Below are 27516 nucleotides of genomic sequence, written 5' to 3' on the forward strand. Positions count from 1 at the left end.
CTGCAGGGAAGGGGCGGGGCAGGGGCATTCAGTTTTCTGTGAGTAGAAAATTGGCAACCTTAGGGGGATTGTGGGGGGCACAGGTAGTGGGAGGAGCACGGGGGTGCGTGGCAAGGGGGGCCCCTCTGGCTCCAGGCCAGGCAGCGACGGCGGACAGGCAGGCGCCCTAGCCCGTCCGCACAAAGCCTCTGCAGCCGGCTTGGGAAGGCCCTGGTGCCCACAATAAAGATGGCGGTGCAGGAGCCCGACCGGGCGGGAGCTGCTCTAGCCTCCCGCTCCCAACTCTATGGCGGAGGGAGTCACCTGTTGCTTTCAACCTGGCTGCGCGGGACCCGGCCCGGAGGCAGCGCGAGGCCGCGGCGCGGACGCGCAGGAGGCCAGGTGACGCCCCGCACCGCGCCCTTCCCCCACCCGTCCGCCCGCCTGCCTGCCTGGGGCCGCGTTTCCCAGCCGCCTGTGTCTGTCTGGCTGGGACTCCCGGGGGCGGTGGGAGCGCGTCCGTGTGTCTGTCCCCGGGGGGGCCGGGGAGCGCGTCCGTGTGTCTGTCCCGGGGAGGGGCAGGGTGGAGGGCGTCTGTGTGTCTGTCCCCAGGGGGGCCGGGGAGCGCGTCCATGTGTCTGTCTCCGGGGCCCTGCGTGCTGGGTGCAGCTTGGGGGCTGCTCCACTGGCCCTTGTCCCCCAGCCACCCCCGGGCAGTGAGCGCCCGCCCAGAGCCACCCAGGGGCACCGGGTGGCTGCAGGTGAAGACTAACCCTGGGAGTGGCAGGGGCAGCAGAAGTGCCATGTGGGGGCAAAGTGCCAGGTCTGAGTGCCCTCCTTGGCCCCAGCAGCCAGGCCTGAGCACCTGGGTCAGACCACATGTCAGACACCCAACAGACAAGTGTGGAATGGCCAGGCCATAGTGCCATCCACGCAGGAGCAGCGCCAGGGTTTTTGCCGCCCTAGGCAGCAGCGCTCCTCCACAGTAATCAGCGGCAGCTCCTCCTCTGAAGCTGCGTTCTCGGCGGCGAGGGTCCTTCCACTTCGGGGCACTCCGGCGGCAGGTCCTGGAGCGAGTGAAGGACCCGCCGCCGAAGACCCGGAGCGGAAGAAGTCGCTCGCCGCTGAAATTCCGCAGAGGGTGGTGAAATGCCGCCCCCCACATCCTGGCGCCCTAGGCGACCGCCTAGGGTTGCCTAGTGGAAGCGCCGGCCCTGCATCCACGGGGTGTTGGATTCGTCCGTGGGGCTGCACTAGCATAGCTGACGGCGTCCACACGGTACCTTTCTCTGCAGATCTAAGGTGTACTGAGACCAAGGCCACATCTAAGCAGACTCTGATTTCGGGTGCCTTTGTTTTTTGGGTTGCCCAGCTTGACGCACCTTTGCCCGACTTCTAGAGATGCTGAGAATTCAGCCAAAGTCATTAGGAACTGTGGAGCTGTGACTGCTCAGCTGGGCCCTTCTGAAAATCAGCCCCAAACTGTCTAAAGTTAGACATCTAAAAATGGCAGCATTCGGGATAGGGGCTGCTTGCTGAAAACCTGTCCCCCTAGTGACCTACTATGGGCAATGCAGCAAGTCAGTGGCAGAGACAGAAACACAGCCCAGTCCTGACTCTGACCACTAAAATGCTGCTTGCATCCCTGAGACTCCTTGAAGTGGTTCTATCTCCATGGTTCCTAATTTCCCTTGGTGGGGATTGTGTACACACGCAGCCAGAGAGGTTCTCATAACATCACACCAGTCTGCCAAGCCCCGAGATAATTGTATAGCCCTGCTTACTTTTGTGTTTTTTATTTGACAGCTGTCACATGACATTTACAGGAAAAATATATCTGACTATAATAAAAAACAAATGTGCCTTTGTCTTCAATCCTCTTCCATGTTTGTGTTGTTTTTTTTCTTTTGCTGGTGATCTCTTGGGTTTCTTGGTAGTGGATCTGGGAAGATGTGTATGAGATGGGGGAGTTAAACTCTAGATTTTTGTATTTTAGTTTGACTTCCAGACACTTAATAGTGGGATTGTGATATTCGAAGTATCCTGACTTACAGTCATACAACTATCTAGAGTTCATATTCATGCTTCTGGCCTATTGGCTAACATACTATAAAAGCTACTGGGACAGGGGGTCTTGAAAAGTGACAAAGCTATAGCAAATTCATTACAAAAGTTACGATTAGTTTAACTTTAGGTACAATATTTGCTTTTATCTAGTCCCAGTTTGTTTGTGTAGCACCCAGATGTATGAAGATAGCTGCTATTTAACCAAATTACTTTTTAAAACAGCATTAAATTAGGAAATAAGGTACTCCAGGATGTGTATCATGCTGAGATGACAACATTTAGCACTTATTAGCACTTGCTCAAAGTGTTTTATAAACATTAACTAATCCTCCGAACTCCTTGTGAGGTAGGAAACTGAACGTTATCCCCATGTTACAGAAGGGAAACTGAGTCAATGAGATTAAATGACTTTCCCAAGGTCACATAGCCAGTCTGTGTCAGAACTGGGATTACAGCTCAGGACTGTTTTTAACAAGCAACCTATTATTTGGGTGGTTTAACACTTCGCTTTTGAAGCCCATGCTGAAAATGCAAAGGTGCTGTGATGGCACAGCTCAGCCTCCATCCTCTGGTGTCTTATTGCTTTAATAAAACACACAAGTAATGTTTTGTGGCTGTAGCTGGGATGACAGCTCCTTTTGCTGGTTAGAAATAGGATTTTGCTGTATTAATTATACACTCGAGGTCCCTTCCAGCCCTCCAGTTCTATGGTTTTTCAAGCCCCACCACAGAAATGTAGAACTTGAGAAATTTTGCCACAAAATTCCAAGGCTACTATGCCTATTAACATATTCAGCTTAATATTTTACATGTATATAGTACCTTTCATCCTGAGAGATATTGTAGTGCCTTTGCAATAGAGAAGAAAAATCATTTGGTAGTAATTCGTATAAAGGAAATTCTTTTCGGCTACTACATAAAGACCAATTCCTTGTCTCTAGCTCCTAAACTACACATTCTGTGCTTCCCACACTAGGTCTCCCTAATTCTTGGCTTGGGCTAAACAGTCCTAGAATGAACTGCTGACTATACTACAGGTAACAAAAGGCTTTACAAAGCCTAGCTGTGATCCTGTAGTCCTTACTCAGGCAAAACTTCCATTCACGTAAATGTGAGTTTTGCCTAGGTAAGGGCTGCGAGATAGGGCTCTGTATACATACAGCACTACTGAAGTGCAGCCATCTCTGGAGAGGAGGGTTGCAGCCATCCAGTGCACAGCATGCTGTGTGACAGGGAGGGAGGGAAAATTCTGGCCATTGCCAAATGTACTGTGTGTTGTATTAATTAGAAGTATCAGGCTGGAGGGTATTGGGTTGTTGATAGAAGCCTGATTTTACTGTTGCAACACTATAAAGTTAATTGTGTTATGTGTACAAGAACCCTGACCTGCTCTCCCATAGCAACCACACCATAAAAGTCCTTCAGACACTTGTTATGCACAGAATAACAAAAACCAAAACATAATCATTAAAATACTGGAACTCTAAATATCCTAGAGGCTATTCATTGTGGAAAGTTTTCTTTTAAGTTTAACAAAGTGTTTCAGAGAGTAAATTATTTGTTAGAGAGAGTGTTGCTTGTACTGAAAGTTCCTGTGGGGGGAGAAGCAGCCTGAGTCAGTTTGCTGTTGGATTGTAGCTAGGGAGCTGTTGTTGAAAAATGTTCCTTTTTTTGTTTTGGCTGGTTAGGTTTTGGGGGTTGTTGTTTGTTTTAAGACAGGCAATGCACAAGAAGGGGGAGAGGAAAGAACAATAAAGGAAAATATAGCTGTGTCTGTAATGCCTGCTGTTCTGTTGAACAAGCAGCTCATACATAGGATCCAGAGCGCAAAGTTCACCTGTCTATCTCGCTCCCTCGGTCTTGGGACAGCATTTGGAACATGCGTCTGGTCAATTTCCTTTGCATCAGGGCAGGATGCTGTCTGTCTTGTAGTCCAGCCTGTGGCAGTGGTTCTGTGGAGTTCAGCTAATTTCAGAGTTGGTTAAACAAAATTAGAAAAAAAAACAGAGGGGAACAAAATTGCCCCATGAGTGAGGGGGCCACAGCAACCTTAACTCTGACTTCCAGAGATAATCTGGAATCCAGCAGCAGTTGTCTGACATCCTTGCTGGTCTGGTTAATGCCCTGGATGTACCAGAGTATTCCGCAGAGGCCACAATTCGCAGGCTGAAGTGTGGGCTTTCCATATCCCAAGGATCCCACCACTCCAATAACTCTCTTTCAAACAGTGTCTAGAAGGGACATGATGAACCATCCCTGTTCCCTCACTTTAACCATTCAAGAATAATCTCCGGTGCCTGAAACATAGACGCCTCCTTCCATTTACTGAAGCCATCAGGCTGTTCTGCTAATTTGTGATCTTCTAAAAGTCTCTGGACATCATAAGTCCAACCATGATTTTTTTTGCCCTTTAGTTTCAGCAAGACTCCAGCCCAGTGTGTAGGCCTCACCACAGCATCTATCCTTACAAAAAATGCTGGAGGATCTTTAATGTTCGTGTAGAACAGACAGATCATCTTTTGTTTTTTAAGGTGTCATCTAAAAGATCCACAGGCTGTAAAGTGCACGGAATTCAGGTATCTACTACAGCGGGTCAAAAGATAAGAAGCTTCCACTGGGATTTGATCCTGTGTTTCCAGAGCAGAGATATTTGAAAGATGACACTTAAATAATTTATACAATTATAGACGTGCCATCTTTAGCTCTCTAGCTAATATAAAGGGCTCTAGCTTTGGCATGGATCTCTGCACCAGTAGGAAATATAGTTGTGTTGTATGTGAGAGAACATTCTTGTCCTGCCTGTAAGTGAAATTCTTGTAGTCCAGCAACAGAGACTCATGGGCCTGCTACCCTAAAGTAACAGGTACTAAGAGAAACTGGGGGGAAAAATCAGAATTTGGGGATAATTCCACCTCCAGAATGTGTGTGTTAGTCAAGAAGATTCCAGGATAAAAGGAAACTAGGTATTTCCATTAGTACTGTACCATGATAACCATACCATCACTATAGGAGAGTGTTTTCTGGAGCTCCATTGCAAAGACCCAACGTGTAGGTCATGTAAGGGGTGGGGAAACTCCTTCTGTTCATGCAGGCACATCAGAGAACGGATGTGGGTAGCACTGACCATGACAGTTTATGGGTATGTCTATACAACAAAAGCTGTGCATGAGCGAGCTTGAATCCAGCTGGTGTGGGTAACGATAGCAATGGAGACAATGCAGTGTGGGCTTATCTGTGCAGGGCTTGCACTACCTGTGTTGGAGCCACGTTGTGCTGTCTTTCACTGCTATTGTTATCCATGCTAGCTGGATTCAAACTAGCTCAGGTAGGCACACTAGCTCTGGTGCACAGCTACTGCTTTGTAGATATACCCTGAGATATATAGGATGGTGTAATAACCTATTGAACCATAGTATCAAGAACACCATGAGCAAAGGTATTTGATAGAGAAAGGAATAGATTTTCAAGTAGTCCCTTCACACCTTTTTCTAAATGACACCACTTTTCTCTCAGCCCAGCTTGAGAAATAGCTCTTACCAAGTGAGTTTTGTGGAAACCAAATAAGCAGTCCATCCAATATGGCAACTTGAACCCATCCTGCCAGGATACCTGTATTCAGCTGGTAAGCTCCCCTGAGCAAAGTGTTGGCACTTAAATAGGTTGGGTTTTATTATATATGACCCTCCAAAAGATGACAAGGGATTCCAGTGATCTGAGATCTTCAGCTCTGACAGTGTACAACTATCAGGTTGTAACCACAGCCAGGGGATGACACAATCACTTCTGAAAGAACCGATCAAGGCAGAATGACAGTAATGCCATTTCTTGGCTATGCATGAAAGAAGAGCTACGTTTTTGCATAGGAAACTAGGAAGAGTTCTCAGGCCCATTTTATAATAGTGAAAAATAATTGAGTTCTGCGTGGAGAGCTGAGCCAGCTAACCCCCACCAAAGAGGTGGTTATGTTAAAATCCACACTGCAGTTGTGGCTGGAGGCTTAAAAGAATGATAGCATCATTTCAGTACAATTGTGTTTGTGCCCTGGGGAAAATTATTTCCCCTGCCTTTAGATTGCTCACTGCAAAACTTTGCTTAAAGGATGAGATCTGGTAAAAGAGCCCCCAGTTAATCCTCTCACGTCATAAATAGAAGAAGGTACAGCACCAAAGACCTTTCTGCTGTCCTAAGGTAAGGCATTCTGAAACTTCGATAACACAGAACAAAATTTGCAAGGATTAGTTTGATCTTGAAGAATCAGTTTCCAAATATTTTTCCATGGGTTTTTATTTAGTTTTCTCTATTTCAGGAGAATAACTACAAACGAAATCTGATAGGCAGGAGAGCCTTCAGACTTCACAATCATTCCAGATGAATGTGCCACGTGAAAGGGAAGGAGAGGTCTGAGATACAAGGTCCTGTATCACTGGAAGAGAAATTCTGGATGGCCTGTGTACCTTAGAAGGAAGTGTGTCTCAGAGACAGGTGCCTGGGTCGGCAGATGTGCTTGTTCTTTCATTTTTCTGAGGGCTCAAGGCTTGTGGTCTCCAGTGGAGTACATTCAGAAGATCTTGCAGCCTTTAAATTAAAAACACATCTTTGCACTTTGAATATAATGGCTTGGCTTTGTAATGAATAGGTTTATCTAAGTACAGCTCTTGTTGATGGATATGGTAAAATACTGTCCTGTTGACATGTCATTCTGAGACTTATAATTAAGAGACTAAGCCAACTGGCCCTCTCCTGGCCATACATAATATTCTGAAACCAGATGTTTTTCCGTTCGCTAAGTGGGGCATGGGAGCCCATGGAAGCCACATACTTTCATCACCTTCCTGTTTGCTGATAAAATAACTGATGGAGCATTGTCTCTTCTGACCACACTAGCTAGGACTGCTCTGCTCATGAAATTGCATCTGAGGATAGTGTAATGAATCCGCTGAGCTATAATAGGTCAGCAGAGGGCAGTGTGATGAATCTGCTAAGGGAGAATCTGCTGCTGGTCTTCTAGTTCTGGAGTGGCAGATGCTGGATCAGCCAGCGAGGGAAGGCTCCAGCAGCTGGAAGGATGGTTGGAGATGTGGGGGAAGAGTCACTAAGGCAGCAGCCGAGGGCGACCGAACTGGGGTTCCTGGAATTGCTTGTGCACAGTTTAAGAATAACCAGACTCATGTAGATAAGAACATGCATATACAGACACACACATCACACTATGCCTGACTCAGTAACACCCATTTCTCTCCAGCAACGGAAACTAGCCTCCTGCAAGGCCGCTGAAATCAGACACTGCTCATCCGAGAGGCAGCCTTATCCTATCACGCCCATCTCCAGATGGGTTTCATAGAGAGAATGCTAGTTACATAGAGAGAATCGACTAGTTTATCGGCCTTCGACTAATAAGCTGAGGTGACTTCCAAACTTCAGAAGGCAGAATCCCATAAGGCCGTTGCTTTGACTAGATTAGTCTCTTAAGTTTACTAAAGTAGTGATTTCCAGACTCCTGTGAGTTGGAAAAGAATGGACTCCAATGCTGGAGCTGCTAGTCCTACTGGGCCCAGACACCTGGCAGCGGTGGAGACCTAGCAATGGCGCTAACTCAGTTACCGAAGTTGTCAGATCTGTCATTTAAAAACCATCTTGCTGTGAGGATGATCCATGAACTACCACTTCCTTGCAAATTTCTTTGATGTCCTCTGCTGAGATGGATGCTCTGCATTCAGTTTGGGATCTGCTAATGACCTGGGAGTCAGGAGACCTGGGTTCTGGTTCCCAATTCTGCCAGACATCATGTATGAACTTGGTCAAGTCACTTTACTATTTGATGACTCAGCTTCCTCGTCTGTAAATAATAATGACTACCATCACAGGGAAGTTGAGGCCTAACCAATGTCTGTGCATGGAAAGGCATGGAAAAAGTGAAAAGTATAAATGCCTTTGATTGAGAAAAGGGTGGTTGGATTTTTGGGGGGGGGGGGGTACACTAATAATCACCAGTGTATTTTACTGCTGGTCTGGGCTTGAACAAAGGAGACTGTCTTTGCCAATTTAGTCTGCCTGGACAGGGAATAAATCTGGACCATGTCCTGCCATAATGCTGCTACCACAATCAGCACATCATAGGCTAGCTGCTCTTGGTGAGTAGGTATCCCAAGGAAGAAGAGCCTTCAAAGAAAGGTGATCTCTGGCTGGGAGGAGACTGGGAAATGTGCATTGGCCCTTAAGAGTGTGGCCCACTGAGGATGGGGTTAAGCAGTATGGGGAGACAGAGCCTGGTTCAGACATCCCAGAAGGCTGTCTCACATTCTGTGGTGGTGGTTGCGGTAGTGGGGTTGGTGTCCTTTGTCACTAATTGATATCCGAGAACAGGGGGAGTTCGTAGCATATAGTGTTATGAAAAGTCTCCCTCTGTAGCTCCAGGAACTAAGGGAGCTCAGCAGTGGAGACGTTCTTCACGTTTGTTTGCCACTTTCCTCTGTGGCAGGGACGTTGAGGGCTATGGAGGACTCACTAAAAAGCACCCAGATTATCCAAACTCCGCCCATCCCTCGTCTGGCATGGAACTTCTCATGTATATATCACAAAAGGGTTTCCTTTCTTCAGAGGCCTGTTAAAGGTGGGTTTCTCTGAGAACAAAATCATAAATCTGGCTGTATTAGGAGATAAAAATGAAGTTTGGGGAGATGCTAAAATAGTCATTCTGAGAAAGCTGAGGACTCTACGCGCATTGAGTGAAGCTTCTTTCTAATGTCTGTCTGTCTACTTCCCATAAACATAGGAAATTCCCTTTGTTTGGAAACCAACCTGGGTAATTCTGGGGGACAAAATCGTTACAAACTGACATCTTCTCAGGAGTTGTCGAAGGTTTTGGAAAGGGATTGTAAATGATCAGTTAGTAGTTGGTCTGAGCTGCAATATTCCAGTTGCTGATTTATTTATCCTTATGTTCCTCTCCTCCCAGTCTGATGTTCCCCTGCAGGTGCCGTTGATTAGGGAGACAAGTGACTTTGTCAGTTCTATTGATCAGAATAAATTACTAGCAACTAATTTATGGACCTCGCAGAAGTGCCTTTGATGTGGTGGGGTGTGCTCTATTGTTCAGTAAATTGGGTTGTCAGAAAAAGTTATTGTTACAGTTCTCTCGCATAGCAATAGCAACCAGCCTCGTGGAAATGACAAAAATCTCTTCTCCTACCAGCAGAATGTCATGATGGTTCTGAGTAAGAGGGTGATGAACTCTCTCCCTACAAGTTGTGACTATAAAAAGGACATCCCAAGTGCTCTATATATGTTGTCCATCCACGGTTTCTGTAAAGGCTAATGACCTTTCTTGGACTTGCAAACTCAGGGAATTTGCTTGTGACCAGCGATTGCAGGTTGGGCTTGGCATCTGCAGAACTGCTGCTTAGCACAGTCTCCCCAACAATGAGATTCTGAGGTCAGAATTTTGCTAGTAATTGGGTTGATGATGCTTGAGGCAGAAGAGAATCTAGCTCTTCTGTGGATAAAAAGCTGCAAGGTTGACGATGGCAAACTGATTTTTGCCAGTCAACTAAGAAGATACAATTCATTTAAAAAAAACACATGGACAGCAGAGAGGTGTTTGTTTATAATCAGATTCCATACTTGAAGATATGACATTTGCAGAAGCAAGAAAATTACTAGCAAAGAGTCCTCCTAAGCCAAAATGGAAAAGCAGTGCAACAAGCAGACACATAAAGGGGTGGCATGTGGCCAGGCCTCCGTGTTGGAGAGCTCTTATTAGGGTACTTTCTTGCTTTTGTTTTATTGCAATATTATGAAATGGGAATTTTCATGTTGCAATTACTGCAAAGAAGCCTTTTTGGTTAATAATAATATATTTGTCTTGCTGGAGATGTCTTCCTTCCTTTGTTGTTTTTGCAGGTATGTTATTTATCTAGGTTCTTTTTTGATGCCCCTCACTGTGAGCATTTGAGCATCTCCAAAGAAGAATGATGTCAATGATGCCTCATTATTACTTACCTATGGGAAAGAGTCAGGGAGGGGAGGGGTCTTTTAACTATTACATTTAGAAAAGTGGGAATACTGGCAGAAGGCTGCAGTTGCAGAAGAGCTTGGGAGAACAAGTGGGTTTGGCCTTTAGCTCTTAACAAATTGAGATTGGTGGTGTTTCTTATTCCAGCTGATAGTGAGTACTGTAGTCCAGCTGCTGTGAAGTTCTGTCTTCTGTGGTAATGAGCCTCCCCCACTGTGCCGGTGAAACGGAGCTGGAGCTGTCGTGGGAAGTTTTGGTGGCACAGGGAAAGATGTCCTTCAGGACCCATTCCAGGCAAGACTGAAAACCAGGAGAGCAACCTTGAACTGGACTTGGTCCAGCAGGGAGCCAGTGCAGGGACAAGCAAATCAGGGTAACGTGTTCCCAGCAACCTTTGCTGCTGAGCAGAAGAGCTGCTGTATTTTGAATTCCCGACAGCTTTGTCATGACTTGGGGCTTGCTTAATTCCTAAGTATAGAGAACTGCAGTAGCTGGGCCTAGGTGTTACAAAGTTGTAGATCATGATGGCCAGATCTGAGTCCAGTAGGACTGAGTGTGCCCCTCTGGCCAGCAGCAGATGGAAGTGGGTGTATTTCATCAGTGTGTGTGTTGTTGCACAGGCTCAGTGCAGAGACTCGGAGGACCTCAACCAGACCACAGCAACAATCTGATGGCAGATGCCTTTGATAAATGGGGCTGTTATAGAATGAGGGAGTTTCTTCTCCCCCACCAGTATTGCTACAGTTTTGTCTGGGCTCATCTTCAGCCAGCCACTCTTCATCCAGGTGCTAATCTCAGCTAGGCAATGAGAAAGCTGGGTGACAGGGTTATCGCTGTTTGATGTAAAGGATGCATTGAGCTGGGTGTCATCTGGGTACGTCTGGCATTCCAGCTCGTGGTCTCCCACTAACTGCCACAGTGGCTTCTTAGAGAGGTTGATAGGAGCGGGATTTAGCCTTGTGCAGCCTCTCTTACGTGAGTCTTCTAGGGAGAGGTGCAATTGCCCATAGTGACCCTGAGAAGAAAGGCCTAAACCATTGCAGGCCATTTCCACCTACTCCTGCCTCTGGGATGGAGGACCAGGGCCGGCGCTTCCACTAGGCGACCCTAGGCGGTTGCCTAGGGCGACAGAATGTGGGGGGTGGCATTTCGCCGCCCTCTGCGGAATTTCGGCGGCGAGGGGCTTCTTCCGCTCTGGGTCTTCGGCGGCAATTCAGTGGCGGGTTCTTCACTCACTCCGGGACCTGCTGCCGGAGTGTCCCAAAGACCCGGAGCGGAAGGACCCCCGCCGCCGAGAATGCAGCTTCAGAGGAGGAGCTGCCGCCTAAGGCGGCAAAAACCCTGGCGCCTCTCCTGTGCAGGACAGGAAAGTTTAATGATCAACAGTATCAAATGCTGCATTGGAGTCCACCAGGAGGAGTATAGATGGTCTTCCCTGCATCCCACAACCCGTTTAGTTTAACAAAGAGAAGAATACGGGTGACTGGATCACAGTCTGTAAGTACCTACGTGGGGAACAAAAATTTAATAAGAGAGGGCTTTTCAGTCTAGCAGCCAAAGATCTAACACAATCCAATGGCTGGAAGTTAAAGCTAGACAAATTCAGACTGGAAAGAAGGTGTAAATTTTTAACAGTGAGGGTAACTAGCCCTTAGAATAACTTCCCAAGGTCATGGTGAATTGTCCATCACTGACCACTTTTAAATCAAGGTTTGGTGTTTATCTAAAAGATCTCTCTAGTTCAGGGTAGCGCTCTGGCCTGTGCTATGCAGGAGGGCAGGCTAAATGATCACAGTGGCCCCATCTGGCCTTGGAGTCTATGAATCTCTCCCATTTGCCAGAGTTGTTTACTCTGATACCTGCTCTGCTCGAGCACAGAATGCTGCTGTGATTGGTTCTAAACCCTGGCATGGTTGGCAGAGTACAGAGCCCTGCTGTTCTCTGGCCAATGGGGGGACCTCCAAAATTCTATTCACATGTGAAAACAAAGCTTATAACCTGGCTGGAAGTGCTGTTCCCTACAGGGGCCCTCAAACCCAGTGCTGAGCACACTGGGGTAGCTGTTTGTATCTGGTTAGCTCTGGTAAAGTCCTCTCTCAGGAGATGTGTGCAACCTTAATTCCTATCAGAGCTGGTGCTCAGCACCTCAGAGTTGCTCTCCTAGAGGCCTGTGCTGCCTAATTTAGGGTTTGGTCCTGCTCCCAGTTAAATCAAGGGAGTTTTGCCACTGACGCATACTGGAAGTGTGATTGTGCCTGTAGATTGTAAGCTCTTTGGGGTTGTGACCATGTCAGGCTGTCTGTACAGTGTCAAGATTGCTCACCAGGAATCATGATACCATCCTCAAGTAGGCATCTGTGCCCACGTATGTAACTCAGGCCCTGCAGTGAGAGGTTGCCTGCTGTGCCGTCAGCTGGCATGTATCTCAAGCACAAGAGGGAAGTTATGAGTGAAAAAGCCGGTGGGATAGCGTCTCTCCAGTGGGTTCAGACTGCACTCTGACGCTAGCAGAGAGCACGTGGGTGGACAGTGCAGTCCTGCCCTTGCTTGCGTGGGAGGTCTGTGATCCTTAGAATGCCCCTGCTCAGTTACTGTTATCAAATGCTCCCGTTGTAGTCACATTCATCTACAGAACAGCTCATTCACAAAGCACAACAGTGGGCTCCTGTGTGTGCAGGATTCTGCTGGCGCTGCCCTGCCTGACCAGGAGACCTTTGATATTTTGGCTGGCAGACTAGTTGGCTGTGCCCTGCCTGGTATTCCCTTGTGAAAGCCGCTATAGGCTGCCCTTTCACTGAAAGGCACTATCCTGGCATTTACAAAGCCCGGCATCACTGAAAACACTGTTAGCTGGAAGATCTGTCCTCTCCCTCAGGGAGCAAGCAATACCCGAAGCCTTTCTTCATCGGAGTCCATCCTGCCATCTGATTCCACAACTCTGCAGCTTGCCACGTGTTAGGATTTCTTGCTGTACTACACCTGCTGAGCGGGGGGATCTTTACTCTGCACTTGTGAAAGCCTTTCACACCAGAGAAGCTTTTAGCAGAGAGAAGCTGTGAAACACAGAGCGGTCGGACTATGTTAGGCTGATATCTCTGGTGGCTTCTCATACTGCAGGTAACTCCTATGACAGTTCCCCAGGGCAATGTGCTGGACCGGTGGAGTTCATGAATTGTTTTGATTGCATGAGCCTACATGGAGGTGTTGTGCATGTGAATGCTCTGGTCTCATTCTTGCCTCTGAAATTATGATTTTTCCCCCCCATTTAAAGAAACCCATTTAAAGAGACATGGATCTTGAAAGAATCATTCGAGACTCTCTGACGTGCTTCATCCAGTCCCACGTCCCTGATGCCGATCTCAGGTATGTTCCAGCTCATCTTTTGAATTTGGACTTTCTATTAGTTGCCCCTTTTCCCCTTTTATTAAACTGCAGGTCTGATGTTCTAACCTCCATGTATTGTATTCTGCTGCTCCTCAATCCAGATCTCAGGATGCATGTAATTTGTCCAAAGTCTGCTAAAACCCTCCCACCATCCATAACTTAGTGTTTCTATTCAGTAGCTTCCAGTGAAACTAAGGAATAAGGTTATTAATTTCTTATGCATTAACACAGATCTCTCTAGCTCCTATCATCTTAAAGGGATCCCAAAGTGCTTTTCAAACAGCAGACTGATATACCCGTACATAGTTTATATAACAAGAACTTTGCCCACTAGTGAAATGCAGCCATCTCTAGGTTGGAATGCGGTGGCTGTTTTGCAGTACGTGACAGCCGTATGCAGGTTTAGGACAGAAAGCGAAGAAGAGTACTACAGAAGTAGATTGTTGACCTGAAATTCTATCTACAGAGTGCAATTACCCTTGGAATCTGCCCGAAACACCAGAACTAACATTGTCACAAGTGCTCAGGACCTTGGTCAGACATTGTAACTCCAACAATACTGTCCTCCCTCCCCCAGCAGTGTACTGGGATATTACTTTAGTGCTGACTGGGAAGGAAGACGGTCACAAATTAAACTGCACAAGTCATTTTCTGCAGGACCTCAGATTATCCCTGAAAATCTGCCCTACAACTATTGACGAGGTCCTACCTGCCTTCACTTGCGAGATCTGATCCAATCATAGCACAGGAAGCTGGCCAAGTGGGTCCTGTGACTGCAGTTGCACTAGGTGGAAGGGCACTAGAGGGGTGAGTACCTGTTAGCTCAAGTCCCTATGCTTGTGTTCTCCTTGTCTCCAGTGGGATGGATGAAGTCTTCTTCTCCTATATCGCTAGTGTTCTGGAAGAACTAGGCTCACCAGAGTCGTCCGAGGAGAACTTTGATATGGACACCTTTGTGGAAATGATGGAGGCGTATATCCCTGGCTTTGCAGAAATCAACAGGTGTGTGCTTCTAATCATCTGGGACATACGTGCCACGCTTCAAGAACTGGGTCTAAGTGTCTTAGTACCACAGAGCTCAGTTGTCGAATCAAGCAGCTCAGTGCTTTAAGGATCTTCTGGTCCCAAAACCATGCAGTCATGTACGGAATCTGGCCTTTACTTGGGTATGTGATGACTAATACCAGTACAGATTGCAAGCAGGCCCCAGGCCTTCTGAGATCCCAGTTTGTTGTACTGGATTTACTATGGCACTAGCCTGCTGCACACATTGGCTTTACAGGGTCCATCTTTCTAGATCAGTGGCTCAGCAATATGGTTGTTTTGCATCGATTGGGTCGCATGTCCTCAGTGTAGAATTCCAGAAGCAGCTGTCTGCTGTTAGTGACTCTCACAACCCCTGCCAGGTGTATGAGGAATACTACACAGATACTATACAGTGATTTCAGGGTGGGGGACTTGTAAGTACCTAGATCAGCAGGAGAAGCTTGTGTTGGAAGGCGACAATGTTTATGCTCCCTATGCCAATCACACTGCAACTGTCTCTTGCAGCGGGAACATTTGTGAAATGATGTTTGCCCTCTCGGAAAGGCTCAGCGAAGCTCGCAACAAAGGTAAGTTGCACGGTGGGAGCTCAGGCATGCGGAGGTGCATCAAGGATGTGGTTTTAGTCTTAAGTTCTCTGAGGGATGGGGAGCGTCGCAGAACAATGCATGATCTTGCTATTTTAAGCTGGGATATTTAGGAGAGTCTCACATGGGAGTCTGAATCGCTTGACTTCTGATCGGGTTGAGTCAGAGTCTTGACAGGAGTGTGTGGGAGGGTTGGTAGCTTGGAATGCGCTTGTTTGTGGCTGAACTAGAGGCACTTGTGTGGGAAAATCCACTTGAACAAATCCCTGGGGTTGCTGGTGATCCCAACCGCATATAAAGCAAATGCAGAGTAAGGGGAAGGTTCCTGTACAGGACTGTTGCCCCTGAGGTATCTAGAGGAGTCTTGTGCATAGTTTGGAAACAGGATTGGACAGACCAAGTCAAATCCTCCTTCCAAAGTCAGTAAGTTGGGGATTTCTCTCTGCATTCCCGTTAGCAGCATGGCTCAAGGGTTGCAAACCCAGACAGTCTATTGTACGTGATACTTAGCCTGAGAGAGTCAGCTGGATTCTCTGTCATTGGCGTCTGTAAATCAAGATGGGATGCCTTTCTAAAGGAACTGCTCTAGCCCACTCAGGAGTTAGGGGCTGGCTGCAGGAATTGCTGGGTGAGGCTCTCTGACCTGTGCTATGCAGGAGGGCAAACATAATGGTCCCTTCTGGCCTTAGAATCTGAGAGTCAGCTGTATCAGTGCACTAAAGCAAAGCAGTAGCTTTCTGCCTGAGAACAGATGTGTAAAATCTCTGGTGGTGAGACCCATCGGGGCAGAGGGGTCCAGATTTTGCCCAACTGAAGCCTCACTGGCATCTTATCTGGAGCCAAAAGGCCCCACATAATAGAGCAGACTGCCCCACCCTTATCGTGCATACCGGAGAGCAGCCTACAGATAACGTAACAATAATACGCAGCATGGCCACAGCACCCTCCAAGCTACAATCTCAAGGTGCCTCACATGCGCGGGGAAGTATCATCCCCACTTTACAGATGGAGAAACTGAGGCATATACCCACTAAATGACTTCCTCTTATCACACACACACACACACACACACACACACACACACACACACACGCTGGGCCTTACAGCGTGCAGGAGCCTTGCCTATATGTGCATTAATTCCCAGACAACAATTGAGAGTATGTATGTACTGGTCACTTGATACGGGGATGGTGTAATTTACCCTAACTCCAGCAATACAAACCCCAGAAATTCATTTAAAAGATTAAGGTGTCACTTAAAAGAAATCCAAACACGTTAAGGTCTGGAAACACACAGTTAAGGCACCTAAGCAACCTTAACTCTGCCCCACTGTGGGCTGTATGAACAAGGCTGCAGCCATACCTGGTTGGCAGTAGTAGGAGAGCATTGGCTGGAAACCAATCATGGAGAAACAACAAGGAGTCTGGTGGCACCTTAAAGACTAACAGATTTATTTGGGCATAAGCTTTCATGGGTAAAAACCTCACTTCTTCAGATGCAACTGAAGAAGTGAGGTTTTTACCCACGAAAGCTTATGCCCGAATAAATCTGTTAGTCTTTAAGGTGCCACCAGACTCCTTGTTGTTTTTGTAGATACAGACTAACACGGCTACCCCCTGATACTTGACAATCATGGAGAAAGGAATTTGTGCTGGCATATGGCACAGTAGCTACTTTGTCCTTCCCATAACGAAAGGTATAGGTAGCGGTAACCTTTACAGGGTTGCTCATAAATAAATGTGCACTGTGTCTTTAAGGAAACGTTTGCCAAAAGGCTGTGGAGAGTGTGAGCAGAGCCCCCGCTGAAGAGCTGAACCAGAGCGATGAGCAGGGGGCAGAAGCTTCTGATGAGAGGAGGCTGCATATACCAGCAGAGGGAGCTGTAGCTCAGGTACTGGAATGTTGCCATAGAGAACTAGACACAGGACAGACACAGTTGCATACCATAGGTGTCTGGACATAATCTGGCTCTGTAGGGGTCTATGTGGTGCAGGTGGCCAGAAGCAGTATTATTTCAGGATGTGACCTCAGCTTGTGATATATGATGATCAGGGTCTTGTCAGTACTGGGAGGGGAAACCTCCCAGGAAAACTCAAAGGTTGCCAGAAGTGGTGTGGGCAACTCCACAGCTCTGAATCAGCATGGAACCAGCCCTACAGCTGGGGGACGCTGTGCTACTTTCTGGATGGGAGGTAGCAGAGCGTCTGCCTGCTTGTCATTAAAGATCCCATGGGACTTTTCACAAAAGCCAAATTCCGACTTTGACTGCTGCATTCTGCATCCCTAAATCCCCCCAAGTTCTAATTTCTTATATTCTCCATTTCCTGTCCTAAACCATCATATGGCTTCCCTTTTCCACCGGACAGGTGGCTGCATTTCAGTGGTCGGTGCCGTGGTTCCTGAAGAGAGAGTTTGCAGAACTCGTTCGGAATGTTTGTATTGTGCTGGATAACAAGCACTGATTAAATACGAGCCACTGTCCTCCATCCCCTCTGTGCAATTCAGGGACAAGCCAGCATTTACTCTCCAGGGCCCATCAGCTGTGCTCCAGCTGTAGGGAGCATTGCTCAGCTGGTATCCCCACTGTGAGCACTTCCCTGCACACCCGGTCCCATCCCTGCTCTCCTTCCCCCTGCACTGGGGCTAGAACGTGCATACTGATGCCCTCTTCTTGCTTGGTGATTGTCACCATTTGCCACTTGCTTTATAGAAACTGTCACTGCTGCACTTCAGCATCTCTGCTGCAGCGGTAGCATGCTGTGCTTAAACCCCTCCCCCCCCCCCATTCGCTGAGACTCCACACGATGGGAGTGCCAGTTGTCAGGGCTACAGGTAAATGGGCCAGTTCCCAGAATCTGTCTCTCTGGGGGGATGGATGTGTAGCAGCACAGTAGGCAAATGAGCCAACACCCAGAAGACCTACCTTGGGGGACTGCTAATCTGCTGGCAAGAGGTAGGCCAATAATATCCAGACTCCTTGCTGCTGTGTGTGAGAGCAGGGCCTGCAAAGAGCTAAACCCATAACTAGCTCCCTAGCTTCAGGGATGAGGCTTGCACCTGCCTCTGTGAGGAGACTTGGTTCTATTGAAGCTGTGGAAAAATATCTGGCTTACTGGAAACCAATTTTCCTGGCCTAAAGTGCCATGCCCCTCACTGCTCTCCAGGCTCATCCCAGGTCTGTTTTACCCTCACCAGGGAGCAGAAGGTGACCTGAAGGATGGGGTGGAGCTGCTCCTGGAGATGTTCCCAGCCTGCACCCTCAGCCAGGCTCAGAAGGCACTGGCCATGGTGCTGGGAAACCTGGAAGAGGCGGTGCAGTTACTGGTGGAGGAGAAGGTGGAACCTGGCGCAGTGGGCGCTAATGTGAAGGTATTGTGGCCCTGGCAGCAGCACCGGGGGGGGGGGATTGGAGGAAGCAGTGTCCACAAATACAGCAGGGCATCGCACAAGCTGAAATGTGGTTCTTTACCTCTGAAAGTGGCTGTGGGGATCTTCCATGTCCCCATAACAAATAGAAGAGGCCAGCAGGTCTTCACCCTGTGAGCAGAGCAGTGAGATCCCACTGAGCTGGCTCCTTCCCCAGGGACTCCAGGTACAGGCTGTCCAGCCTGCTGGGCTGCCATAAGAGAGGTTGTGCCACAGGCATTCTCCTCCCCTAACGTCAACTGGCCGGCAGCCGGGGTGGCTTCTCCACACGGGGACTAGCTAACAGGATGGGATTGAACAGGCTGATTGCTTTGTAGCTCACACACATCCTTTCCTACTCTCTAATCCCAGGAGACAGCAAGGCCCCGCCGAGCACCCAAACAAGAGGATCTCAAACGATTTATCTTACAGAAGTAAGTACCAAGCTCATGTCCTTGTTCAGTGGCAAGAACGGACTCCAATGAGGAGCTTGGGGAAATGGTCACAAATGGAACTTGCCCACCCAGGCTACCCTGCCAAACCAACCTATCCGAGAGCTTTGGTGTGTGCCACTCTGCAGTTGGGCCATTGGTAAGGGGAGGATCCTGGCATGTCTGGGCCATGGCTAATCTCAAAATGCAGGTCCAGTCAGAGAAGGGATCTGAACTCTGCTCGGGGTTTCCCTATTGATTCTTACAGCCATGTTTGGTTCAGACGAGCCTAAAGCCGCTATCCATAAGTGCTGAAGCTGCAGCCTGCACCTGCCCCGATGGGATCTGCCCCTCCAGGCTGGTTCTTTCTGCTTCCTTACGTCACTGCCAGGGATAAGCGACAGTTGGAATTCAGCTGACGGGTGTGAGCAAGGCCGAACGGAACCCAGCTCACTTTCCCAAAGCCGTGCTGTCTCCCAAGGGCTAACCTAGCTCCAGCTGATCTGACACAAGCTTGGCGTGATCGCGAGGGAGCAGATGCGTTGACCAAAAAGGTGCCACTTAGTCACATATGCTAATCTCACTTTAATGGTGGCATTGGCAAGGTCCTGCACTTACAACACAACTCAAACACAGTGATTAAGAGCAGTCCTCTAGCTGGAAATACACAGGAGCAGCTATTCTAGCTCGGGGGGAAAATGACCAAGGCTGGCTGTGCTGTCACGTAGTTGAATTGGCTCCAGAGTGGGAACAGAAGTAAAGAACTCATCAGTGCTGTGAGCAAGTACCTGTGCATCAGTCAAACGTGGAGCGAGGTGACACTTTACCCCTCAAACAAACTCCTTTAGTAAAGGATTATAGTGCATGAAGTTTTGAAGGGGAGTCATCTCCTCTGAAAGGAGAGATGCAGCCACTTCAGCACTGTGCTACCAGGAACCCACCATCGTGTCCTTCAGCTGCGTGGTGCTCAGAACACGTCGTCGATGCTGCCCGCCCACAGAGATTGGAAAGTAGCAAACCTGCTTCCTAAAATAGATCAGAACTTGGCCCTTACATCTCTGAGCAACTCTTGATAGGGCAAGGATTATGGCCCCAGATCCTCCAAAGTATTTAGGCGCCTAACTCCCATTTAGGAGCTAGGCACCTAAATACCTTGGTGATCTGGGCCTACCTGAGCAAACCAAGTAGCCAGTCTGCCTTTAGGTACACTTCACACGGCCTGGGACGTCACCCCAGGCTCCAGGGACCTTTAGCTGGCTGTGCAGGATCTCACCCATTGGAAGGATAGCGCCTTTGATGCTGCAGTACCTCTTCCCTCCCACTGTTAGTCCTGGGCTCATCCCCAGGTTCCAGCTGGAAATGGAGGGCAGCAGGTGTTGAGGTCACACTGAAAATGGGGCAGGGGGTAAGGAAACGGGATGTGAGTAGCCCTTGATAGTCACAGTGTTGTGTGTGTTGCAGCTTTCACTAATCCCCGTCTGTGTTTCAGATACATGATGGTGGACAGCGAGGAGGACCAGAAAACACACAGGCCGGTGCCACCAAAGGAGGTGAGGAGAGCCACGCTCGGCATAGCTATGAGAGTCTTTTGCTGTAACGGGGTCTAACTACCGGTCGGCAGCAGAGTGAATCTGCCACAGTGAAAGCCCCGTTCATAGAGACTTTGGCTGGAGGGAAGGGGGAACTGGTGTAAGATGGCCAGCAGGGGCTGTCACTATTTACCACTTCAGCCTAATGCTGTGGTTCCCCACGAGGGGGTAGGTATACACCAGTGGCTTCATCTTGCTTTCCTACCAGTTCTTTAACCAGTTCTCCAGCCGCTGAGCTCAGCTAGTCCTGCTCTTAAAGAATGTGTGAGACACAGAACCTAACCCTTTTAGTTGATGCCAATTGCACCTGCCCCGCAGACCCACCCAGGGCTCCTATCACTTTCCACTTCACATCAACTTCACTTCCTTCCTAGGCTCCCAAGAAACTGATCCGCTACATTGACAACCAGGTGGTGAGTACAAAGGGAGAAAGGTACAAAGACATTAAGAAGCCAGAGAGTGAGGAGATGAAGAGAACTTACATCAGCCTCAAGCCAGCCAAGAAATACAAATTCCACTGACTGACGTTCCCTGCAAGGCATCGTCCTCTACCCTGCTGCCTGAGGCATGGAGGGACAGCCCTGGGGCAGGAAGGGTGAGAGGGGCCTTCTACACTCCTCTAACTGGAACTAACCTACCACTGGGAGCCAGCATGCTGCTGTCAGCCTCTAATTATAGCATGATGCCACAGAGGAGCCTGTTCAGCAACGCTGTTTGTGTAACCCTCCAAATTGTCCCTCCGCAGCCAGGAGCCAGCTGTCGCTATGGCAAATTTGACCAACCCAGCTGCTGTGTGTCCTGGACCTCTCTGCCATTCCTTGCATGGGGATTTTTTATAGCTAATGTGTGGCTAGTGCAGTTGACAGCCACCTTTTTAAATGTGTGTGCAATAGTGTTGATTATGACTGTTAGTAAAGATGGTGTGAATTAGTGTGGAATTCAGACAGACCATGTCTGCTCCTGGGAAGGGTCACCAGGGTCTCATGGTTGGTTGGAGGCTCAAGCTGCATCCTTCTCTCTCATGCCCCAGGCGGGGACGTGGCAGAGATGGTGCCTGCAGACTGGCTACATGCAGCTCCTTTAGCAGTTTGAATGCACAGCGAGTGTAAGGGCTTAGGCTAGAAACTAGGCCTGGTATTGTGAGCTCCCCACACCTCTGCCAGCACAATTCCTGCTGGATCTGCAGCACCCCGATGGGGCCGGCAGCTGAGGACACCCCTACGGGGCCCTGCTATTTCAGGGCTGGAACCTGAGTGGCAGCCACCAGCCCTGTGATGAGCAGGGGACACAGCTCAGGATGAAGGCTTGCTACACTTCTGAACAAACTCAGATGTGAACTGAGTTCCCCGGCAGTAAGAACCCTCAGAGGCCTCGCTCTTCTCCCTGCCGTAGCAGTTGGGAATCAGGCCCCCCCTCTCCAGGGCTAGTGTCACTTTCCCCTCCAGCCCACACTTGGAGCTAGGGCTGTGATTCCCAGCTCTCATCGAGCCACATGCTAAGAACAGCAGTGTAGCTGCAGTAGCACACGCAGCGAGTGGTGGTACAGGCTAGCTGCCCGGAACCACAGCTGCATGGTCAGGGTGACTAGCCTGTGCTACTGCTGTTGGGAGATGGCCCACCCAGAGGGAGCAGAGCCCTCTGGTTTCTGACAAGGTCATTCCAGCGTGCTGTAGCTATCACTGAGACACCCTCCCCCCAGCTCAGCAAGCCCTGTCCTGGCTGGGAGGAGAGCTCACACTTCCCCTTCAATAGGGCAGAGGTGGTCTGGTTTATTCAACAGTTCTGCAGCCAGTCGATGGCCATAGTCCCTGCACAGTGTCCTGCTCTCTGTACAGCCGATGCCCAGCATGCTGGGCTTAGAGATTTTAAATATTGCTTAAATAATATATCCCATTTACCAGCCGACCTGGCCCATCCGGGACGTGTTCAGCACCACGGTGCTGCTGAGAGTGCCTCTCGCTTTTCACACCACTGCAAAGGGCTGCTGCTTCCCCCAGGAGGCAATGAGGGAGCCCCATTACAAACACAGCAGTGGCTAAAGAGCACCAAGGGGGCGGGGGGTAGAGGAGGTCAGAGAGCCCCATCAGGACCAGCCACACTGATGGGACTGACTGCTCCCTCTGAGTGTCTCAGCAGCAATTTCTTACAGCACCCTGCAGGAGGCAGAGGCCAGCTGGGCTCTCTCTCCCCCTCAGCAGCAGCAGCCGTCCCCTTTCTCTAGATCTGAAGGTTAATGAAGGGGGCGAATCCAACCCCGTCCTGCAGGAGAACAAGGGCCCTCTGCAGCGGCAGCTCCACATCCAGCTCCACCCCACGGCCACGGAGGACGCTCAGGCTGGACTCGGCCACCTTGTGACAGTGTTTCACCTTCAGCGAGCGCAGCTTGGTGCAGTACTCGGCCAGGACCCTGCCAAGAGAGAGCGCAGGCTGGAGGCCACAGCTCCTGCTCCAAGAACCCCCTGCACTGTTACTGGAAGGTGAATCTGTGTGACACCCAATACCCCTGTCCCATGGGAGGAGGACCTTGCCTGGGCATAGAGCACACGCAGGAGATGATAATCTGGTGATCAGCTCAATCCTGATCCCTCTCCATGGCGTCCCAGAGAGCTTACTGTAGCCAAGCCCATATCCATTGCATCTAGTATCTACACTGTCCTCTAGGGCCTGGCAGCAGCCTCCCCCAGCAGCGCAGAGCTCCCACTGCACCCAGCACCACAGAAGCAAGCAAGGAAGAGACCCTGCCTCCCTTCTTTCTCTCTGATCTCCCCTCCCCATCTCCTCCACACACACCCCCGCTCTGACCCTACATGGAGGGCCCCCACCCTGCATGCACAGTTAAGCAAACTTGGTACCTAATGGACTCGTTCTTGACCCGCAGACACCCGGTGAGGTCCAGGTGCTCCAGCTCAGGGCAGCACTTGGCAATCTCCTCCACTGCTGTGTCTCCCACATTGGCATTGACAGCCAGAGAAAGGGACTTCAGCCTGCTGCACTTCTGTGCCAGGTAGCAGATGGCTTCATCCTTCAGCTGGCGACAGGCCGTCAGGTCCAGGGACTCAAGTCCCTTGCAGTGGTCAGCCAGGCTGCGCAGAGAGAGGCTGTCCACCCACTCGCAGTGAGCCAGGGAGAGACAGCGCACGTGGGGGCAGCTCAGCGAGATGGCCACCAGGGCATGCCGGCTCAGCTGCAGGCAGCTGCTCAGCTGGATCTCCTGCAGGTGGTGGTTCTGGCCAATCACAGGAAGCAGCTCCTTGTCAGTCAGCCAATCAGAGCAGTTCTGGAGCGCCAACTGTTGCAGGACTTCATTGTCTTTCAGAAGGTTACAGAAAGCAGCTTTGGGGAGGTGAGGGCCGACCTGCGTTGGGAGAACAGAGAACGAGACCTCCAGTGTTTCAACGCTGCCCTGGCTCTTAGATTCTCTCCCCCACCAGCCTCTTCCTTGCACCAGACACATTAAAGAGTCAAGAGCCAGAGGAGACCTGGTAGGTCACCAAATCCACCCCCCCGCCAGGGCTGCAGCTTCTTCTCCACTTCAGTGGCCCAAGTGATGGGGCTCCCACAGCTTCCCTTAGGAGACCATTCCACAGTACGAGAATTCTTGCCCAAGAAGTTATTCCAGCTCTGCAATCCAAGGTTACCTCCTCTTAATGCCCTTGCATTGCTTCTGTTTCTAAATCCTTGCCTCTCTACAGTCTCCAGCTGTAAATACTTGCAGACAGTCCTGCCCCTCTTAGTCAGTGCTAGGGCAAGCAATGCCCATTTTGCTCTTTTTTTTTTTTTTTTTTTTCCCAGCCAGTCACTCCTTCCATTCAATCTCTCCTAAACTGTGCAAGTCCCCCTGTGAACACAGTCTTTTGAATAACTGCAGCTCAAGTGACTTTAGCCACAGTTAGTAACAAACTGAATTTCACTAAATCCACTTGAGCCACTGTTACTCCGTAATAAGTGTGTTCACTCAGACTTGCACTAAAATAACTCCAGTGGTTTTATTCGTAACTGGTTTAACATCCACCTCTTACCATTTCTGTGCTGATTTGTGTGTAGATCAGCTCTTCAGTGAGGCCCAACCTATAATCTCCTGTGTTTCCTGCTCATCAGGAAGAGCCATCCCTGCAGCCCCCCGTACCACCTTTCCAGTAAGGCTGGAAGAATGCTTGGCTTGGTGAGTTCCAGCCCCTAAGGCTGGACACACCTGCGCACATCATATTCCCATCCCCTCACCTCAAGGAGCCAGACTTATCTAGATACATCGTATTCCACACACAGCTGCAGGCATCATTCCCACCCACCTCCACACCTGGGCAAAACAGAGAGTTCATTCCCAGCGTAGGGCCTCTCTGCTCCCCCCAGCTGGTGCTTGGATAGGGCCATGGGAGGGGCTTCTGGTTTCATCATTCCTGTCAGCCTAATAGCCTATTATTAACAAATAAATCTGCTCACTGCTGAGACTTAAAGCACTCCTGTCAGCCCCTGAAAGCATGGGGGGGGGGGGGAGGGTTGCATTAATAATCTCACTGTGATTTGCCTGCCTCCCTCCCTCCCACCTACCCTGACTTTCCCATTGTAGGTTCTTCCCATAGGTAACAGCTCTCCCCAGCGCCAAGTGTAGAACTGTCCCATACCTGGCTAGAGTCAAAGCAGCGCATGTTGGCCAGGTACAGCTGGATGAGAGTCTGGAATGACTTGCTGACCCTCTGCAGGCTCAGGAGCTGTCGCAGCGGCAGATGGCAGAGAATGTGTGGCACCAGGATGTCCTCCCAGGGCAGGTCCAGGAGGTGGCCCCTGAAGGAAAAGCAAAGGCAGGTAAACCCTGGGATGCCAGTTAGACCTTGTTTCTAGTAAAAGCCCAACCTGCTTCACGACAGTGGCTGGGCAGCAGCCAACCAGTACGTCCAGAAAACAAGCTGCCAGAAGGGGAAACTAGTCGCTCGAGGGCTGCTGTTAGCAGACTCCCAGCTCAAGGCTGGATTTGCTCTCTTGTGAAGCTTTCCAGGGGATCTCAGATGTGCTCACACTCCAGTCAAGCCCTCCATCCTTCAGGCTGTCAAAAAGGCCTCCCAATTCCCAGCTGCTGGACAGGCGTTCTCTCGACAGTAAGGACGGTGAGCTGAAGCACAAGGCCAATTGCACAGACAGTCTGTTCAGCTCCTATTCTGTCGCACACCCAATCCTTCCCATTCAAGGCCTAACCAGATGGGTGGTCTGCAGTGGGGGCAGCCAGTGTTACATGTAAATAGGGGGAGGGGCTGTCATGCAGGCCCTGGCACTATGTAAGTGGTTCTGCTGTGGCAGAACAGAGCCCAGCACCCTCTGATGAGGCACGGAGGGCAAAAGAAACACACCGTACAGCAGAAGCAGCCTCCAGGGGGGAGAAAATAAGTTTTCTGCTTAAAGTTTTGTCCATTTTTTTTAAAGGGACTGAAACATGGAGCAGTAACTAGCTTTCCGTGCTTTAAAAGGCAGAGCTAGAGCAACTGCCTCAGCATGACTGTCAGGCAGTAACTCTTCTAACTACCATTGCGAGTGCCTCTCTGCAAACTAATTCCAGCAGCAGTGAAGGTAATGGGGGAGTCACTTACACCCAGAGCCGGTAAACGCACACTCCCCAGTCCAACCGTGTCAGTAGTGCCTACACCTCTCCCCCACTCCCCATCGCCCTGCTCATCACTGAGCCTTCAACCCAGGGAAAGCCACAGAGAGAGTGTCACCTGCAGAGGAAACTGCAGAGGCAGCTGGGTGGTCGCCAGCTGTGGCGGGGGTTGGTGATGGAGTAGGGAGCCTCCCATCGCTAGGGCACCAGCAAGGAATGACCCACTTCCTGCCCAACAGCTGCGAGGGAGCCCTGGGCTGGGCCGGGCCGGGCCAGGCCTGGCAGGTGGGCTCCCGTGCACATAGCAAGCCAGCAGCACTAAGTGCCCTCCTGCCAGTCTAGGCAGAGAGACCAAGCCCTGCATCGGTCACAGAGACCAGCTCCCTGCTAGCAGCGCTGGCTCCCATGCAAGGGTGAAAGCCCCACGGCAGGGGCTGCTCTGGCCCTAAACACCGCCTGCCTCCAGGGGCACTACCCGCTCCGGCCCGGCACAGCCGGGGACACTGCCGCCGCCGCGTCCCACCCCCCAGCCGGGCACTGCTGAGGTCGCTGCCTTCCCCCTCCCCGGCCGGGCACAGCTGCCGTTACCTGGGGCAGGGCCGAGTCTCCCCTGGTGGCTCCATCGGGTTCTGGTCCGGTCCTCGCCAGCCGGCCGGCTCGCTTACCCCGCCCCTAGCGATGACGTATCAATGGCGCCCGGCGCCTGCTAAGCATGTCATCCACCAGCATGCCGCTCAGCGGGGCGGAAATGCGGGTGCCCCCTCCCACAGACCAACTCAATCGAGCGCTACAGCGTCGACACGTCCGTCCCTCTGATGTGGTCTGTCCGGCTGGGCCCGCCGACCCGGAGAAAAACGATCCGGTCTAGGCCTGGCGGGGGTCCAGCCCCGGGGGCCGGGGGAGACTGAATCTGTCCCTCTTCCAACGCCTGCCTGGTCTGGAGGCGGATCACCCAGGGCTGAGCCCTGTCCCCAGGTCTGGGGGCAGAAAGTTTGTGTATCAACCCATAGGGCTAGTCCAGCCTGTCTGTGGCTGTGATCCTGGCCAGGCTTCCCAACAAAGTGGGGTCCAGGCATTGGAGGGGAGATCACGAGAGATATCACGTGCTGCAGGGAGCCCTAGGGGCCGCTCTACCTACCGAGCACCCTGGCTGGGCGGCAGGGGAGGTGGACCCTCTCCAGGGGTGGCCATACTGGGGGTCCTGGGAGCAGTTGGGGGTTTCTGGTGTATGGTGAGATATTTTTATTATTGAACATTTATACTCAGCAGCACCCAGAGGCCAACCAGCATGAGCCCCAGTGCTGAGTGTTGTACAGATGTTACACTGTCCGCATCCTGGGTCGGGCACCAGCAGGGAGGATCAGACCTGGGACCTCTGGATCTTATAGCATGAGTCTCCGCTGTGTGATCCGAAAAGCCCAGCTCTGTT

General features: G+C 50.3%; 2 protein-coding genes across 4 annotated transcripts; one reads left to right on the forward strand and one right to left on the reverse strand.

Moving 5' to 3' along the window:
* Positions 1-22022, forward strand: CUEDC2 (CUE domain containing 2). 3 transcript variants are annotated; one of them, XM_024218702.3, is made up of 9 exons: positions 1-38; positions 13329-13420; positions 14300-14443; positions 14993-15054; positions 16830-16963; positions 18268-18441; positions 18850-18911; positions 20398-20458; positions 20872-22022. In XM_024218702.3, the coding sequence occupies exons 2-9, from the start codon at positions 13347-13349 to the stop codon at positions 21016-21018; spliced, it is 858 nt and encodes a 285-aa protein (XP_024074470.2). In that variant the 5' UTR covers positions 1-38; positions 13329-13346; the 3' UTR covers positions 21019-22022. The 3 variants fall into 3 exon arrangements, with proteins under 3 accessions (XP_024074470.2, XP_024074468.2, XP_024074471.2); XM_024218700.2 differs by lacking the exon at positions 1-38 and adding an exon at positions 295-381 and having other exon boundaries at positions 20872-22020; XM_024218703.3 differs by lacking the exon at positions 1-38 and adding an exon at positions 14099-14248 and having other exon boundaries at positions 13335-13420; positions 14336-14443; positions 20872-22019.
* A 142-nt stretch (positions 22023-22164) lies between these two features.
* Positions 22165-26748, reverse strand: FBXL15 (F-box and leucine rich repeat protein 15). The gene is made up of 4 exons (XM_024218699.2): positions 26676-26748; positions 25120-25279; positions 23350-23852; positions 22165-22904 (listed from the first exon to the last, which is right to left on the reverse strand). The coding sequence occupies exons 1-4, from the start codon at positions 26708-26710 to the stop codon at positions 22715-22717; spliced, it is 888 nt and encodes a 295-aa protein (XP_024074467.1). The 5' UTR covers positions 26711-26748; the 3' UTR covers positions 22165-22714.
* Between the last annotated feature and the right edge of the window lie 768 nt (positions 26749-27516).

Source organism: Terrapene carolina, unplaced genomic scaffold, assembly GCF_002925995.2.
Source record: "Terrapene carolina triunguis isolate 2854851 unplaced genomic scaffold, T_m_triunguis-2.0 Scaffold310, whole genome shotgun sequence".
Taxonomy (NCBI): domain Eukaryota; kingdom Metazoa; phylum Chordata; order Testudines; family Emydidae; genus Terrapene; species Terrapene triunguis.